This window comes from Dryobates pubescens, unplaced genomic scaffold (assembly GCF_014839835.1).
Source record: "Dryobates pubescens isolate bDryPub1 unplaced genomic scaffold, bDryPub1.pri scaffold_34A_arrow_ctg1, whole genome shotgun sequence".
Taxonomy (NCBI): Eukaryota; Metazoa; Chordata; class Aves; order Piciformes; family Picidae; genus Dryobates; species Dryobates pubescens.
In genome coordinates this window covers 1-18419 of record NW_026530771.1, presented here as the reverse complement: position 1 = coordinate 18419, position 18419 = coordinate 1, and the positions used below count along the sequence as shown (strand labels likewise).

The window sequence follows — 18419 nt, the reverse complement described above, 5'->3', positions numbered from 1 at the left end:
CCTGGAACTCCTCCATGTCCTTCCTGTGTTGAGACTTCAGAGCTGGATGCAGTACTCCAGGGGAGGTCTCACCAGAGCATCATAAACTGGCAGCATCCTCTCTCTCCATCTCTGGCCATGCTGCTTTGAATGCAGCCCAGGCTGCCCTTGGCCTTCTGTGCTGCAAGCTCACACTGCCTGCTCCTGGCCAGCTTCTCCCCCACCAGCACACCCAAGCCTTCTCCTCAGGGCTGCTTTCTGTAACCTCCTCCCCCAGCCTCTACTGATAGTGAGGATTGTTCCAGCCCAGCTGCAGGACCCTGCTCTTGCTCTTGTAGAACCTCATGAGGGTCACCTGGGCACCACTTCTCCAGCTTGTCCAGGGCCCTCTGGATGCTATCCTGTCCCTCTGGCATCTCAACAGCACCACTCAGCTTGGTGCCATCTACACACTTGCTGATGATGTCTCCATCCCTCTGTCTATAGCACTGATAAAAATATGAAACAACACAGGATGGGATGAGTGGAATCAGTTTGTACTGGGACAAGGCCTGGGCTGTACTTGGGGATGTTAATGGGACCCAGTTTGAAATGGGAGATGGCCCATACTGGACTCTGGTGTGATGAGGGTATGGAGTTGTGACTGTGACAGGGCCCAGTCTGTGGTGGGAGGTTTTAAAGGAACCAAGTGTATACTGGGATGAGTCCCAGACTGTACTGGGATGCGGCCAAGGGACTCAGGTTGTACTGAGATGGGGCCCAGTTTGTCTGGGAGGGTTTCTGGAGATGCAGTTTGTACTGAGATGTGACCAGGTCTGTAATGGAAAAGGTTAAATGGTTCCCAATTGTACTATGTAGGGATCAGACTGTACTGGAATGTGCCCAAGGAATGCAGCTTGTACTGGAATGGGGTCCAGGCTGTACTGAGTGGGCATAAGGGGGTTAAGTTTTTAGGGTGCATTTGGAGGGATGAAAGGGATCCTGTTTGTACTGGGACAGGGCCCAGACTGCCCTGGGAGCGCATGAGGGTGTGCAGTTCGTACTGGGATGGATGCATTCAGTACTGGGAAGGGAGCCAGGACATAGCTTCTGTGCAGGGATGGGACCTAGGCTGCAATGCCAGAGGACAGTATGATCCAGTCTGTACTGGGATGAGACCACATCTGTGCTGGGAGGAGATAAAGGAACCATGTTTGGACTGAGTCTACACTGGAAGGGGGTCAGGGTAAACACTTTGGACTCTGAGGAGGTGCAGTCTGTAAAGGCAGGGAGTTGGGGGATGAAGGCATGAGGAGACCACCTGTTCTGATGGCAGTGTTGCTCTGGAGCACAGCTCTGTCCCACAAGCAGCCCTGGACTCTCCCTGTCTCCAGTCCCAGCACTGCCACACAGCAGCACAGTGCCCAAGCTGCCAGAGCACTCAGGCCTTGCCCCAGCACAGAGGCTCAGCAGGAGAGGGTGGAAGGGAAGAAAGAGCTGCTGAGCTCTGAGGCTCCCTGGCACTGCTGCTGTGCTGGGACTCTGCCCCTCCACCTCTGCACACAGGCACTGCCCTGCAGCTCCACAGAAGCCTTGGAGGAAGGAACTCAGACAAGCAACTCAGGAAGAAAGAACTCAGAGAAGTAGGGTAGTTTATTGTTGAAAACCCAGGGAGCACAGCTCCTCATGTCTGCAGCCTATGGGTCACAGCAGACAGGACAACACTGAACCAGAAATGGTCTGAAGAAAGACATTTGTGTGGCAACAACATTCTCACAAGGGGAACAGCCCCAGCAGCAGCCAGAAGTTGAGCAGCCAGGCTGGGCCTGCACTGAGTGACATCAGAACTGCTCTGCAGGAGAAGAAAAGAGTTTATTGCTTCTGAAAGCATCCAGAGATCAGTTGGTTCAGGGCAGCCTTCAGCTCCTGGTTCCTCAGGCTGTAGATGAGAGGGTTCACTGCTGGAGGCACCACTGAATACAGAACTGACACCACCAGATCCAGGGATGGGGAGGAGATGGAGGAGAGCTTCAGGTTTGCAAAGAAGCCAGTGCTGAGAAACAGGGAGACCACAGCCAGGTGAGGGAGGCAGGTGGCAAAGGCTTTGTGGCGTCCCTGCTGAGAGGGAATCCTCAGCACTGCCCTGAAGATCTGCACATAGGACACTATAATTAACACAAAACAGACAAATACTAAGCAGCCACTGGCCACAATAAGCCAAAGTTCCCTGAGGTAGGATGTGGAACAGGAGAGCTTGAGGATCTGGGGGACTTCACAGAAGAACTGGTGCAGAGCACTGCCCTGGCAGAGGGGCAGGGAAAATGTATTGGCTGTGTGCAGCAGAGCATAGAGAAAGCCACAGGCCCAGACAGATGCTGCCAGGTGGAGACAAACTCTGCTGCCCAGGAGGGTCTCATAGTGCAGGGGTCTGCAGATGGCAACGTAGCGATCGTAGGACATGGTGGTGAGGAGAAAATACTCTGCCGAAAGCAGAAATAAAAAGAAAAAGACTTGTGCAGCACATCCTGCGTAGGAGATGTCACTGGTGTCCCACAGGGAATTTGCCATAGATTTTGGGACAATGGTGGAGATGGAACCTATATCAGTGAGGGCAAGGTTGAGGAGGAAGAAGTACATGGGGGTGTGGAGGTGGTGGTCCCAGGCTATGGTGCTGATGATGAGGCCATTGCCCAGCAGGGCAGCCAGGTAGATGGCCAGGAAGAGGCAGAAGTGCAGGAGCTGCAGCTGCCTTGTGCCTGGGAATGGCAGGAGGAGAAAGTGGGTGATGGAGCTGCTGTTGGCCATCTGCTGCCTCTGGCCATGGAGACCTGTCCAAGGAGGGAAAGGCAGTGACAAGTTAGGGCACATTTCTCTCAGCCTCATTGTAACCCCTGTCCCTGAGCTTCAGGAAGAATGGATCAGCTCAGTCTCATCACTACCAAAAAATGGCACAGTTCATCACAGCTTCAAGTGCAGCAGGGATGCAGAATTGCCATGACGATTCCTTTGGAGTCAGAACAGAAAGTGACCACCAACCCAGTCCCAGAGAACAAGAGTCCCATGGAGAGGTGGAGAAACAGGGAGCAGGCCTGCAGTGCTGCAGAGACAGGGAAGGGAAGAGAGAAAGGCAGAGGGGCTGGGGGTGAAGCCTTCTCCTTACCCAGCTCTGCTCACTGCTGCTCACAGGATGGAACTGAAGGGCTTTGCTCATCCTTCTGTGTGCACACTCCAGGAGCCTTCAGCTGAGCATCAGCTGCAGAGATGGAGATGCCTCCAGGAGCTACAGCTGCAGTGTCCTGCACCCGCAGCCTCACTGTGTCAGTGACTGCAGTGGCTTCTCCTCCAGTGAGCTCTCAGTCATCCTCCCAGTCCTGGCCCCCTTGAAGCTCTCTCTGCCTTCCTCATCTCCCTGAGATCCTCTGGCAGTGTCCTCAGCCCGACTGTGCTGTGCAGAGCAGCTGCTCCTGGCCAGATCTCTCTCTCTGCAGTGCTGCCTGCTTGCCAGCAGCTCCTACCAGCCCAGGAGTCCAGCCCAATAGGGAGGCAGAGGACCAGCCCATGGTGTTTTAATAACTCCTCTGGTAGCTTTTGTTGCCCTGTAAACCTCAGGGACTGAGAGGAAGCTGATGAAACCTCTCCAGAAGTCAAAGTCAGATTCAAACTCTGAAGTTCCTTCTACTCTTTACTGGTCCCAATGAAGCATACTGGGAAAGTGTCCCCTGGGTCTGGTTAAAGCAGAAGGAGACAGTGGATGCAAGGGAAGCACCACTGGAGGCACTGAAGCAACTCCAGGCTGTGGGGAGAGCAGAGAACTGAGGCAGTGCTGCCAGGTCAAGACAAGAAGCTAAAGGTGGCTCTGCTGCTGAGCAAACCTGGAGGGGTTTCATTGATCCAAAGGGACAAGTCCTGCACCCCAGCCCCTGGCAAGGCAGATGCTGTCCCTCAGCTGTGGCTCAGGGCTCTGCTGGGGGCAGTGGGGAGTGAGGGTGAGCAGTGACCAGGGTAGGACCTTGTCAGGTTTTGCTGTGGTTTGCTTGCAAAGAGACAACTCCTGCTGAAAAGGAATGAAATGTACCTTTAAAAATACTTTTTATCAGATGCTTTGTGCAATAAAAACCTCTCCAATTAGCTGCAGAAACCTTGGCAAGAATTAGAGGTTCAGCAGTATTTAATGAGCCCCATGGAGTATTTGGGGCTGATTACATCATCCTTAGGTACTGCCAGGAGACTCTGCCAAGGTACTGCCAAGAAGCCTCTCAACAAGTCCAAGTCAGAAGCAAACTCCAAAGTACCTTGAAGCACTGATTGGCCTCACTGAGGCTTGTTACTGACAAAGGCTCCCCAGGGACTCCTTAGAGCAGCTTGTTAGAGGCCAGGATTGCAGGGAGACAAAGGCAAAGTGCAGGGCAGAAAAACTTGCTTTTGGTCTAGGAAGCAGAAAGGCCAAGCCCTGACCACTGCCCTTGCAATAGAAGAACCTCAAAGCCTCAAAGCCAACTTTCCCCTCACAGGCCTTGATGGCAGAGGCAAGTGCCAGAGCCAAGGGGACAAAGACCCTGGTCCTGTTGGGCCTCTCAGCCTTGCTAGAGCCCTTGGCCATCCCTACTGCATCCTCTGTCCCATGCCTGCTCCTCTTTCCCTTCAGGCTGCTGACACCAATCTTGCCTCTCCACCCAGCTCTCCCCCTGCCATTTCCATTGCTTCCCTGAGCTGTCTCATCTCTCCCTGCCATTTCCTGACACCTCTGGATGGCCTCATGCATAGCAGCTCTGCCCTTTGAGGGACATTTCTTTGGCCTCCTCTCCACTCTGAGCGTTCCAAGCTGCACTTTGTGGAGGTTGTGGTCTCTTCCCTCTCCCTAGAAGAGCTCCATCCTCTCTGAAGCTTTCAAGCTGCACTTTGTGAAGCTTTTGGTCTCTCTCCACTCCCCAGAAGAACTCCATCCTCTCTGAAACCAGCCTTCAGCCATGTGCACACTGCTGTGGCAGTGCCCTGAGCGTCAGCAGGCTGAAGCAGCCCAGGGCCCTCAGCCTCATCCACAGAGATGTCAACCCCATCCTGGCAGATCTCCTCTGCAGTCTCTGAAGTTCCTCCCTGCTCTGTCAGACTGCAGAACCCCACATCTAGACACCAAGCATCCAGATGTGGCCACAGCAGTGAGGAGTCTGGGGGAGGACAATTCCTGTGTCTGGGTAAGCAGACTCCTCCTGCCACAGCCCAGCTGCAGTTGGCCTTCTTCCCTGTGTGCAGGGTCTGCTCTATCCCAGAGTATTTGGAATGGTTCCTCCCAGATGCTGTGGTGCCTTTCTGACTGGGGATAGGGCACACCAAAACCTCGAGCTCCAAGGAACAGGCATACAGTTTGTACTGGGGTGGCACCCTGTCTGTCAGGGAGTGGGAAAGGGAATATAGGTTGTACGGAAAAGAGACACAGATGAGTGGTTGGAAGGCTTCAGGTGGTGTAGCCCTTCCTGGGAGTGGGCACAGTCTGTACTGGGAAGGAGTCCTGTTATGCCTGTTATTAATATTTAATAGTTGGCTGTTGGCGATGGTGAACAGAGTCAATACAGATGACCAACATGATCTAGCATTGTTTGTTGAGTGTAGCATAGCATAGTGTGTATTAAGGGAACCTCAGCAGCTTATACAGACTCAGAGAGCATCATTGGCATAGCTTCATTGGTGCCCACAAGTGACCACACATCCTACTGTTATAGATTATTGGTCACACTACTAATGCCACGCGAGGTTGTTGCTGAAGGTGTGTGTCCTGTTATTCCCAGATAACTCTCTGTGTTTACAGCTACCAGTGCCCTGCTTTAGTTACATGCTGCAGGCACAGCACTCTCTTGCTACACTGCTAGCCTCTTCTGCACTTATGCTGAGCATGGCTTACCACCATGGCAGGCTCTAGGCCTGCACTGCCAGATTGCTCACACTGCTCGTCGCTGGCATTGCCACAAATCCCCCTTTTTGTTTTTGTGAGCAACCTGGTCATGGGAGTTATTCTCATCCCACACAGGACACTACTTGCATACACAGAAGCAAGCAAGGTAAAGCTAAGTTGTATAGCAAAAGCAAGAGTTCTGCAGTGCAGCATGTCCAACAGACTAATGTAACCCGTACAAGGCACAAAGCTTAAGTTGAGCTATTTGGAATGTTCTAACAGACCTGGCATAATACATGGTCAAAGATAACAAACCTTGTAAAGGAGAACTTAGATTTTACTAGTTCTGATGTTCACATTTCACTCCTCTTGTTGACAGAGAAGACTTATTATGCCTGAACACATTGCGCACACAGAGATTAAGGCACAAATGCAATCCTTAGCACTGTCTTTTACAATCTGCCTTAGGGTTATGTTGCATCTTTATTCTCTCTAGGATGGTAAAAAATCATTAATTGTTTAATGGTAGCAAGATTTCTTTAATCTGTAAAGGTAGATCTGGCCAGGCTCTAGATTCACAGACAGAAAAGCTGCAGGCAAACAGTAGGAGCAAAGAAGCTTCACCGCTTTGCCCAATATAATATTACACATAATAATGTGGGTTTGCTCATTCTAGTAATGCTGATGCTTTGTTTTTGTTAAGGAAAGGTGCATAGAAAATGACAATTTGAAAGCACAATATGTTTTATTATTTTTTTGTCACATAACTAAATTCCCCCCCCCCCCTTTTTTTTTTTTTGGTTGGGAATTTATAAGTTGTGTTTTTAACCTAAAATGCAAATGCATGTTGTGTTATCTTAATTTTGATTTTCCCTCTAAGAGTTTAAAATTAAGGCAAACTGGTGAGGTGATACATGATTCCATATGAACATTTTCTCTAATCACACAGCAATTAAACAATCACAATATTCAATCCTAATTCAGATGGGGCTTGTTTGGTACATTCTTCTGACTGATGTTTTGATCTCAGATTATCATAACAGTTATTGTGATCGATGTTTGACTGCATGGGAAATGCTGTTCTTTCATATTCTTGATTCTTCTGCTGCTGTTTATTACAATGATTGCAGTTGACATGGGGTAGTTATTTATTGTGGGATCACTAAAATGTGGCAATGCCAGCGACGAGCAGTGTGAGCAATCTGGCAGTATAAGCTTAGAGCCTGACATGGTGGTAGGCCATGCTCAGCATAAGTGCAGAGCCAGCTAGCATTGTACCAAACAGTGCTGTGCCTGCAGCATGTAACTAAAACAAGACACTGGTAGCCATAAACACAGCAAGTTATCTTGGGACAGCAGGACATGCACCTGCATCAACAAACCTTGCGTGTCATCAGTAGTTGGACCAATAATCTATAACAGTGTGATGTGTGGTCACTCATAGGGAACCAATGAGGCCATGCCAACAAGGCACTCCGAGTTTATATAAGTTGTAGAAATTCCCTTGCTTCACACTTCTGCCTTTCCTATCCCTTCTTCTTCCATGCTTTACTTTACTGTGCTATACTCACACCATAGGCCTGCGCCATAGGCCTGCAATACTGGAACAATAAAAGATCGATACTCGGTCATATTGGTCAGCTGTATTGATTCCAATCTCCCTCGTCACTAAAAACCCTTAGCTATAAAACCCTTTTTAAAAAATCTTTTTTGTTGTTGTTGACTTTTTCTTGATATATTTTTAAACTATTTTTTTCTTCTTGAGTTTTATTTTTAAAATTTTTTAAATTCTATTTTTTAATTTAAATTTTTACTTTAATTAATTTTAAAAAATTTCTTTTAACATTTTTTCTTAATTTTTAATCTTTTTTAAACACAATTTTTATATTTTTAATTTTTTATATTATATTTTTAAAAATATTTTAATTAATTTTTGTATGTTTCATCTATGTTTTTAAATGTCTAATATTTTTATTTCATTTTTTAAAAATTATAATAACTTAAAAATTTCTTAATTTTTTATTTAATCTTTTTTTTAAATGGTTTTGTTTTTATTATTTTTATTTTATTTTTAATAGAATTGCAAATTTAATTTTTATTTTTTATTCTTTTTATTTTAAAATTGTAAATGTTATTTTAAATTATTTTTGTTATTTTTTATTTTTAATCTAATTTTTAATTTAATTAATTTTTAAAATATGCCTTTTTAATATTTTTCTTTTGTATTTTTTTGTCTAGAATTTAAAATTTTTTGGGGTGTAATTTTTTTTTTTAATCTAACTTTTTAAAATTTATTTTTAATGTTTCTTGATATTTTCTTGATTTATATTTTATATAATTATTTTTAATTATTTTTACATCATTTTATTTTGTAATCTACTTTTAAATTTTTTTTCATTTAATTCATTTTTTTCCCTTTTTTCCTGTTTTTCAACCTTTTTTGTATTTAATTTTTTGTCCTTATTTTTAATTTTAAATCTTAGTAATCCTTCTTTTTTTTGTTAATAATCCTTATGGTTTTTGTTAATAGTTATTTTTTGTTAGTTATGGGTTTTTGTTTGTTTGTTTGTTTTGAAATTATTCTGTTAAATTGGTTTTTTATTTAAAATATTTTAAATTTTAATTTTTTTATTATTATTGTTATTATTTTGTTGTTTTGTACTTCATTTTTTGTATCTAAATTTTTTTGTTATTTTTATTGTATTTTTTGCATCTAATTTTTTTTAAATCTTACAATTTTTGTATACACTTTTTTTTACTTATTTCATATTTTTTCCTTTTTTTTTTCCTAGTCAGTGTCTAAGAAGGAAATAGAAAGATGTTCCATTAGTTAAAGAATACTTTTAAAAACTAATACCTATTTACTACAAACCTTAACTATATTACCTGGAGCTCCTTTGCAATGCCGAGGCACACAACCAAGAATGTTCGAACCAAAAGAAAATCTTACAATGTGAACTCATTACTAAGTGCTTACACCTTACTATAACTACTATGTATTAAGTACCTGTAAATACCAAATACTATTCATTATGCTTACTAGTAAAGCTTAGCAAAACTCTAAATAACAAATCTCTGAAACACATTAAAATCAGAAATGATGAAATCAGCACTGTTGCTTCAAATCAGAACAGAGCTTTGGTAGACTAGAGTCGAACCAGAAAAAGGGGGGGTGGAGGGGAGAGTGGCTAGTAAGGTATGGCCTAATTGCAATTGTTTCTGCACTAGGGTCTTGTGGCCCTAGAAATCACAAGCTCTGATGTGGTGTTAACAGAGTATTTGCCACCATATGTGTGTCATATGGGGTTAACAAGTGTGCTGAAAACAAATGATCAATTACAGCAGTTGTGTATCCTGACTTTAACCTATAGGTAGCTATGGCTTGTTTAGCTTCTTGTAACATTTTCCAGCCCAGAGATTGCCATATTCTTTGTCAACCTTCTAATACCACAGGAGATGCATGTACAGGAAAATCTACAGATTCTCCATCTGTTACTGCATTTCTCACAATACCTTTCCACTGGTGCAGCAGGACAGTTCCTCATCCCTCCCACCTCCCGATCCCTTACACTATTGTCATAGTTTGGGCTGGGTGCCCTCTGCTACGGGGGTGTTTCCTGTGTGCAGAAGTCCAGCCCAGTGGGTGGGCACAGGAAATTAGGTATTTCCTACCATAATTCCTGCACCACTATAAAATCCATGGCAGGGTCTGGCACTTCCTCTTTTCCTTCCTCTCCACCACCTGGTAACTGGGGGAGATGTCTCCCGGCCATGGGCCTGGCTAGGCCCAAGGCCACAGGGTGGGGGGGGATGGGCAGTCTCAGATCTGGCCAGCTGAGACTAGCCTAGCAGTGGTGGGGGCAGAAGGAGGAGCCCTGGGGCTCTTGGGTGCACCCTCAGGTGGGGATGGGATGTTTCTGGGTCTGCTTTGGGGTTTCTCTTGTCACTGCACTTCTGGCTCTCTGCACACACTCACTGCTTTCTATTTAAACTCTCCATCACTTTCACAATCTGTTTGTCTGAGTCATTTTTGCCCGTGGTGGGGAGGGGGTTTGCCCCAACCCATTATACTCCTGTGGACAGCAGAGATGGTGTGAGACAGCAGACAGTAGGAGTAAGGCCAAGGATGGACTGCCCTGGAAAGAAAAAAGAGGGACTTGCCCTTACCAATGGAGCTAGCAGTGGAAAGGCCTGGATCTCTGCTCTGGGACAGGACATGGGACCTAAGTGAGCTCATGGCTCAGGAGCACAGGCTGACCAATACAAATACCTGGACTTGAGGATCTCTGGAGGTGCCTTCAGACTCCTAACATCCTGTGAGCCTGAGTGACCAGACAGAACCAAAGCCATGCACCAGATGAGCTCTAGGGACATTCTGTGGACATTTGACAGGGGTGGTCATAGACTAAGGGAAGGATGATGTCTGTGGAGAAATCACAGGGTAGAAAGGGGGTGGTAGTAAATAAGGAGGTATTGGATAGTGTCAGACTTGAGCATGCTGTTAAGGGTATGGAATGGGGAGAAGATTGTCCTGGTTTGGTTGTGATGAAGTCAATTTTCTTCACAACAGCTCCTCTGGTGCTGTGCTTTGGATTTGTGACCAAGCCAGTGCTGAGAGCAGACTCTGTCCTCACTGCATGGATCAGTTGGGCAGACACCAGCAGCACCACCACCACCACCACTTGTCCACTCCTCTCTTCCCCTTCCTTGCAGTAAGGACACTCACCATGGCCCAAGCACAAGCTCCTGGGGACCAGGTGCTGCTGAGATCCACTGGAAGTGCTGAAACCCCACAGAACAAGGCAGGCTAAGCTTTCTCTTGTTTTCCATGGAAATGAAAGGTACAGCAAACCTGCCTGGGGCTGGGGCAGCTCTCCTCAGGTGGCTCAACTGCAATCCATGGCAGAAGAGCAAATGCAGACTGGATGCAGGGAGTCAATGGATCTACTCACCAGGAACCAAATGAAATGAGAATCTTCTACTCCCATTTTACCAACCCAGAGCACAAAGATTGTAACACAACAGCCCAACCAAATTCAGGTTGTTGGTGTAACTTCACCATGACCAAACCCATAACTGGGTTTTGTATTTGGGGTTCCACGGACAGTCCTGAAAACAACACCCATGCACCCCACAGGACACTGTGCACAGAGACCATGAACATGGATCCTGATATAGGCTGGGCAGGGACTGGCTTGAGAGCAGCCATAAAGAAAAGGCCCTGGGGTTGCTGGTGGATGAGAAGCTCAACAGGAGCCAGCAGTGAGCACTTGCAGCCCAGAGAGAACCAGAGCCTGGGCTGCAGCCTGTAGATCCATGCTGATCAATGACTTAGTTTGCCATAGAATCAATCTATAAGAACCCCAAAAGGGAATGGTACTGAAATGTTGAGATGGCCTTCATGTCTGTGTGAGGTCCTGGAGGTGATGAGATGTGCAACCAAACCATATGAGAAAGGCTGGGAGTGAAAAAGAACCAAGTGTTGCATCCTTGAGGCTGATGGGAAAGGCAAGTGGGGAGAAGAGCTCCTGTTCAAATCAAGATGCAACAGTGAGCTGAGTGGGGATAGGCTGTGGGAAAGGGGAGTTGTAACATTCACCTATGCCTGAAGAAGGAGCCACAGGCTCTGCAGGTCTGGGCCCCTTGGCTCCCCTTGCCTAGGCCATGAACTAGCCCAGGGTAAGCCAGGGATGGATCAGGACAGAGAGAGAGTCTTGAGAGGTGTCCTTGGTGTGCTGCACCCTCGCTCTCCCAGCCTTGCACTGCTCTCCCTGTGGCTTGGGGGTTTGTCACCTCCTGCCAGCTCAGTGCATCTGTGCTTGGATCACAGCCAACAGGGAGGTGAGAGAAAACTTTGGAGGTCAAAACCTTCAGGGTCTATGCAAGTGGCAAAAGATCCCAGGATGATTCAGCATCCAAGGTTCTCCAGCTCAGAGAAACACCTTATGAAAGTCAAGGATCTCCACCTGTAACAACAGTGAGCCTAAAGCCAGAGCCTTGGAGCTCTCCTGGATCACAGGAGCTGTGTCCAGCATCTCCCCTACTCAGACATCTTTCAGCCACAACCTGCACCAAGGGCCAGCACCAAGTCAGACTTCTCCAGGCTCAGATCTTGTGCCCAAAGAATGCCAAAGCTTTGTGAGTGTTTGCCCTGAGCTGCAGCAGAGGGAAACTGAACTCCAGGGCACCCTCTGCCAGCCACCTCTCCACCTCTCTGTGTCTTTGGACAGACACCTTTGCTGTCACCAGGGTCAAGGTTTCTATCTTGCACTGGACACAGGCAGCTCTGTCCCTGGGTCTGTGTGCTTTGTGGTTGCATCCAGGCACAGCCATAGAAACAGATTTGACTTCAGGATCCCTTGCAGTCAGTCAGGGTCAGCCTTGTCCTTATCCACTCTGTCATTCACAGGCTGAAAAAATTAAATAATCAAGGAGCTTTGTGAGGAGAACTTTGAAACCTTGAAGAAAACTGCAGAGACACAAATAGCATTTAGGGCACTTGGGGATCATTGCCTGAGCCTCACACACTGAGAGGAGGCTGAAGGAATCTGCTCAAGAAGTCAGAAGCATAACAAAAATTCCTTCAAGTATTAATTGGCCTCACTGAGGGCCATTAGCAACAAAGCCTCCCAGGGGTTGGCAGAGAAGCTCCATGGAGGCCATGATTGAAGGCAGACAAAGGCAAAGTGCAGCTGAACAAACCCTGGCCTTGGTTTCGGAAAGAGAAAGGCCAAGCTCTGACCCTCAGGCCTTGGAAAGGCAGATCCTGAGAGCCTCCAACTAAAACTTCTCAGCAGCCATGGTGGCAGAAGCTGCTGCCAGAAGGAACAGGATCAAGACCTTGTCCCTCTTGAGCCTTTCAGCCCTGCCAGAGCCCTTGGCCATCCCTCCTGCAGGCTGTGCTACACTGTCCCATGCCTGCAGCTCTTTCCCTTCAGGCTGTTGACATCCATCTGGCTTCCCCAGCCAGCTCTCACCCTGACATTTCCACACCTGCACTGAGGCCTCTCCACTCTTCCTGCCTGTTCCTTGACACACAAAGGATCTCCTTCTGGGCCACAGCTCTACACTTTGAGTGACATTGTTTTGTCCTGGCCTCCAGTCTGAACCTTTAATTTGCACTTTCTGAAGGCTTCCTTCTGTGCCCACAACCAAGAAAAGCTCCATCACCTGACACCCCCCTTCAAGCAGGTGCACATCACCCCTGAGCGTTCACTTCACCAGGCTAAAGAAGCTCAGCGGCTTCAGGTTCTAGATAGAGACTCAAACTCCACCCAGGCAGATCTCCTTCAGAGCTTCTGCAGTGCCTCTCCATTCCTCCAGACTAAGGAACTCCACAGCCAGACACCAATATTGCAGATGTGGCCACAGCAGTGCTGAGTGCAGGGGAGGACAACCTCTGTGTCTGGGTGGCCACACTCCTCCTCCCACAGCCCAACTGCACTTGGCCTTCTGCACTCTGCTCAGCCTCTGTTCCAGCCCAGGACACTGGCAATGGTCCCTGACAGAGGCCTTTCTGCCTGGGGACAGAGCAGATCCTCCAGCTCCAAAGCAGCACCCAAGGCACCTCCCTGATGCTGCCTCGCAGTTTGGCAGGAACAAGGGATGGCACAGTCCCCAGCCCTGTGCCTGCTGCTGGCCAATGACACAAAGGGATTGGAGTTTGCAGTGACCTCACACTCACCTCCTGGCCATGTGGCTCCTCCTGCCCTAGGAGCTTCTCAGCCATCCCTCATGTCCCAGTGCTGGCCCAAGGCCTCAGCCTACTTGTGGCCTGGCAACTGAGCATGCACAAGAGACCTCTCCAGGGCCTTCCCATGCAGGTCCCTGCTGCTGCTTCTCAGCTTCTCCAGCAGCCACAGCCAAGCCCTGTCCCGGCTGCTGTCCCCTCAGGCCTTCAAGTGGCAGGGAGGTGACAACTCAGCTCCAAGGCTCTTCCTGCAGGGGCCACCAGGTGCTTAGGGACAGGGAGTCACACAAGTCCCTTGCCCACCACATGCCTTCTGCTGGGGACTCTGGCAGCTGGGAGGCCAAAAGCACAGAGCCCAGCCAGGAGTCAAGGCTGCCCTCTCAGCTGCTACAGCAAGAAGTGACCTCCCAGTCCCTTTCCTACCTTCTTCCTGCTGCTGCCCTATCAGCTGCCCAGCCTTGTGGCTGCTGCTGTGCAGGAGATCCTGAGGCACAACTGAGCTACCCATGGCTTTCCCACCCATTGCCTCCTGGTGGTTGTGAGCTGCTCAAACACAGGTCACCTCCTGCTCCTCTTCCAAGGCCTTGAGGCTGCTCTGTGAGCAGGGGCCAAGCAAAGTCAGTGATATGTGGTAGGGGATGCAGGAGTCAGAGAACTGGAAGGAGTTTTGGGACTGAGCACCCTCACAGCAGGGGCCAAGCAGAGTCAGTCAGATGGAGGGACTGCAAGTGAGTGGTCAGAGGAAAGGAAGGGGATTCTGGGATTAGGTATCCAGGGGAGAGCTGAGGGCTCAGAGCTGCCTTTCATGGGTTTGGCTCAGGCCAAGGCTGAGGAGAGGCTTTGGTGTCCTGCTGAGGGGGCTGGGCAGGACTCAGGTGAGAGCCAGCTCTGAGGGACAGGTGCAGTTTATATAAGGAGGAAGTAAAGTGTGTACTGGGATGGGGTCAGAGTATCCATTTTCCATTTGAAGGGATCCTGTCACTATTGGGAGGGTTAAGGGGATCCATTTTTTTACTGGATTGAAGCCTGGTCTGTACTGGGAAGGTATTAGGGGGAAAACTAAACTGGGACAAGGCCAAATGTGTACTTTGACATTTTAATGGCATCCAGTTTGGGGCCCAGTCTGTACTGGGAGGATACCAGAGGGTTCAATGTATAATGTGAATTGATCAGACTTTACTGGGAGAGTTCAAAGGCACTCACTCTGCACTGGTACATTGTCCAGGCTGGGAGAGGGTCAGAGAATCCAGTTTGTTCTCTGACAGGGACCAGTCTGTGTTGGGAGGGTTTAAAGGGATCCAGCATGTGCTGGGTAACAGGGGTCAAGTTTGTACTGGGATGATGTTGAAACTGTGCTGGCTTGGGACCAGGGGTTCAGGTCTGTGCTGCAACAGTGTCCTATCTGTACTGGGAAGAGAAGAGGGGATTCAGTTTATACTGGGACTTGCCCTTTCTTTACTGGGAGGAATTAAAGGAGCCCAGTTTTGACTGAGATGTTTCCAAGTCTACACTGGGAGGAGATCAAGGGATCCACTTTCTAGTGGCACAAGGCTTAGTCTGTCCTTAGAGGGCTTAAAGGGACACTGTTAGGATTGGGACAGGGCTCAGACTGTATTGACATGGGGTCAGGTGTCCAGTTTGCACTGCCATGGACACAGTCACTTCTGGGTGGGGCCAGGGATCCACTCTGAATTGAGAGCCAGTCTGTTCTGGGAAGGGATCATTGGAACCAGTTCATACTGGGACAAGGCCAGGTCTGTACTTGGAGGTATTAAAGGGACCCAGTTTCTTTGGGACAAGGCCCAGATGATACTGGAATGGGCTCAGGGTGTCCAGTTTGTACTCTGACCAGTCCCAGCCTGTACTGGGAGGATACCAGGGGATTCAGTTTGTACTAGGACTTGTCCAGTCTGTGCTGGGAGGGGTTAAAGAGCTTCAGTTTGTACAGGGAGGAGAGCCCAGTGTGAACAGGGATGGCATCAGGGTGTCCTGTTTGCTCTATAATGAGGCCCAGTCTGTGCTGGGATGGAATCAGAGTTTCCAGGGGATGCACTTTGTGCTGGAGTAGGACCTAGACTGTACTGGGAGATGGGAATCCAATCCTCTTTGTCCTGGGATGAGGCCACATCTGTGCTGGGAGGGGTTCAAGAGATGCAGTTTGTACTGGGCAGAAACCAGACTTGACTGGATCTCAGGGGATGCCAATTGTACTGAATCAGGGTCTGCTCTGTACTGAGAGAGGACCAAGGGACTAAATTTAGAGCAAGCCTTGGGCAGTCTATACTGGAAGAGGATAAGGGCTTCAAGTTTTTATTGGGACAAGGCCTAAGTTCTACTTGGAGGAGTTAAAGGGAACCTGTTTTGACTGGAAGAGGGCTCAGACTGTACTGGGAGGGCTTCAGGTATCCAGTTTATACTGGAATGGATGCAGTCAGTCCTAGGAGGGGGCCAGCAGATGCATTTTGTACTGGGTGGGATCTAGAGAGCATTGGGAGAGGCAAGACAATCCAGTTTGTTCTGGGAGGAGGCCACAGCTGCACTGGGAGCAGCTCAGGGTATGTAGCTTTTACTGGGAAGGTACAGTCTGTGCTGGGAGTGGGTTCAGAATATCCACTTAGAACTGGATACAGATCATGCAGGGACAGGGTTACCAGTTTGTTCTGGGCTGGGTCTCAAGCTGTACCAGGATGGGATCAGGAAAATCAGTTTCTACTGGGACAAGGCCAAGTCTGTACAAAGAGGGGTTAAAAGGAACCTATTTGGCCTGAGATGAGGCCCAGAGGATGCTGGGATGGGATCACAGAATCCAGTTTGTACTGGGAATGTGGTCATTCTGTACTGGGAGGGAGTCAGGGGATACCATTTGTTCTGGGACAGATGGTGTTGGTGTAAGAGAGAGCAGGAGGATCAGTTGGTACTGGGAGGGATCAGTCTGTGCTGGGAGGGGATTCAGGGTGTCCAGTTTGCGCTGTGATGGATGTGGTTGTTACTGGGAGGGGTCCAGTGTGTCCACACTTTGGGACAGAGTCAACACAAAGTCCCTGGCCAAGAGCTTCCAACGTGGGACCCTCACCCTCTGGCTCCAGTTCAGTGCCTCTTATTCTTGTGTCTTCTGCAATGGCCATGAGCCAGGCCCAGCATCTCCAGCTGAGCTTTGCCTTTCCTTCAAACAGCTCTCCACAACAAGGGTTAACATCTAGAAATTCCTCCTTTCCCTTTGTCCTTGCTCATGGCCCTGGCCCTGTCCCAACCCCACTGCCCTCAGAGGGTCTTACAGCTCCACAGAGCAGGCACAGCATGGGAAAGGTTCAATCAGGGTTGGCAAAGCTTTGATCCCAGGGATGACCATCAGATCACAGCTCTCCTATCAACTTCCTATGCTGACAGCCTCCTCCAGTCCATGCCCCCTGCCCAGCCATGGCCCATGTGGGGCTTTTCAGACAGCTCTGCATAAAGGACTGACAGAAGTTGGGCAAGAAGAGAGGCTGCTCAAGGCTGTCCCTTCCCCCAAAGCAGCCTTTGGCCAGCAGGAGAATGGAGATGGCCTCAGAGCAAAGCTTACCCTTAGTCATGGGGTGAAAGGCCAGTGCTGGAAATTGGCACTGAGTGATGCTGGGTCATGATAAAGGCCCTTAGCTACCTCCACAGTGTGTCCACACCACCATTTCCTGGACACCTACTCTCCCCTGTACCACCATGTCTTTGATCCCTTCCACAAGCCCTGGCCCAAGTGTGAGACCTCTCCCTGCATGGTGACTCACCCCAAGCTACACTGTCATGTTTCCTTCTCTTGGGTACTTTACAGGCAAGACCAACTCCCCCAAACTTCCTCACCCCTCCTTTTCCTTCTTGCTGCCCTGTCCCCTCCCCAGCACAGCCCAGTCTGTTCTGGTCTCACAGCAGTGCCCATGAGTACAGGGTCCTCTGGGCAGTCCCACCACAGCCTCAGCCTCTCTGAAGGCTACAGAAGCTGGGGGAAAAACATTATCACAACTGTAACACCACCAGCAGCACCCAAAATGAGAGAGCCCAGACTAGGACTGCAATGAGTGACATAAGAACTGCTCTGAAGAAGACAGACAGTTTATTGCTTCTGAAAACACCCAATCATGAGATTCCTTAGACCATGTTTGAGCTCCTGGTTCCTCAGGCTGTAGATGAGAGGGTTAGCTGCTGGAGGCACCACTGAGTACAGAACTGAAACCACCAGGTCCAGGGATGGGGAGGAGATGGAGGGGGGCTTCAAGTGGGCAATGGAGCCAGTGGTGAGAAAGAGGGAGACCACAGCCAGGTGAGGGAGGCAGGTGGCAAAGGCTTTGTGGCGTCCCTGCTGAGAGGGGATCCTCAGCACTGCCCTGAAGATCTGCACATAGGACACCACAATCAACACAAAACAGACAAATAATAAGCAGGCACTGGCCAGAAGAAGCCAAAGTTCCCTGAGGTAGGATGTGGAGCAGGAGAGCTTGAGGAGCTGGGGGATTTCACAGAAGAACTGTTCCACAACATTGCCCTGGCAGAGGGGCAGGGAAAATGTAATGGCTGTGTGCAGCAGAGCATAAAGAAAGCCACAGGCCCAGGCAGATGCTGCCAGGTGTAGAGAAACACTGCTGCCCAGGAGGGTCTCATAGTGCAGGGGTCTGCAGATGGCAACATAGCGATCGTAGGACATGGTGGTGAGGAGAAAATACTCTGTACCAAGCAAAAAGAAAAGCAGAAATACTTGTGCAGCACATCCTACATAGGAGATGTCCCTGGTGTCCCTCAGGGAATTGGCCATGGATTTGGGAACAGTGGTGGAGATGGATCCCAGGTCAAGGAGGGCAAGGTTGAGGAGGAAGAAGTACATGGGAGTGTGGAGGTGGTGGTCCCAGGCTATGGTGG

General features: G+C 48.9%; 1 protein-coding gene across 1 annotated transcript; it reads right to left on the bottom strand.

Moving 5' to 3' along the window:
* Positions 1–1830: 1830 nt before the first annotated feature.
* LOC128899724 (olfactory receptor 14A16-like) lies at positions 1831–2788 on the bottom strand. The gene has a single exon (XM_054179407.1). The coding sequence runs from the start codon at positions 2761–2763 to the stop codon at positions 1831–1833; it is 933 nt and encodes a 310-aa protein (XP_054035382.1). The 5' UTR covers positions 2764–2788.
* Positions 2789–18419: the final 15631 nt, after the last annotated feature.

What these genes read in the sequence shown, in the direction of transcription:
- LOC128899724 (XM_054179407.1), bottom strand. Translation starts at nt 2,763, where the DNA reads ATGGCCAACAGCAGCTCCATCACCCACTTTCTCCTCCTGCCATTCCCA.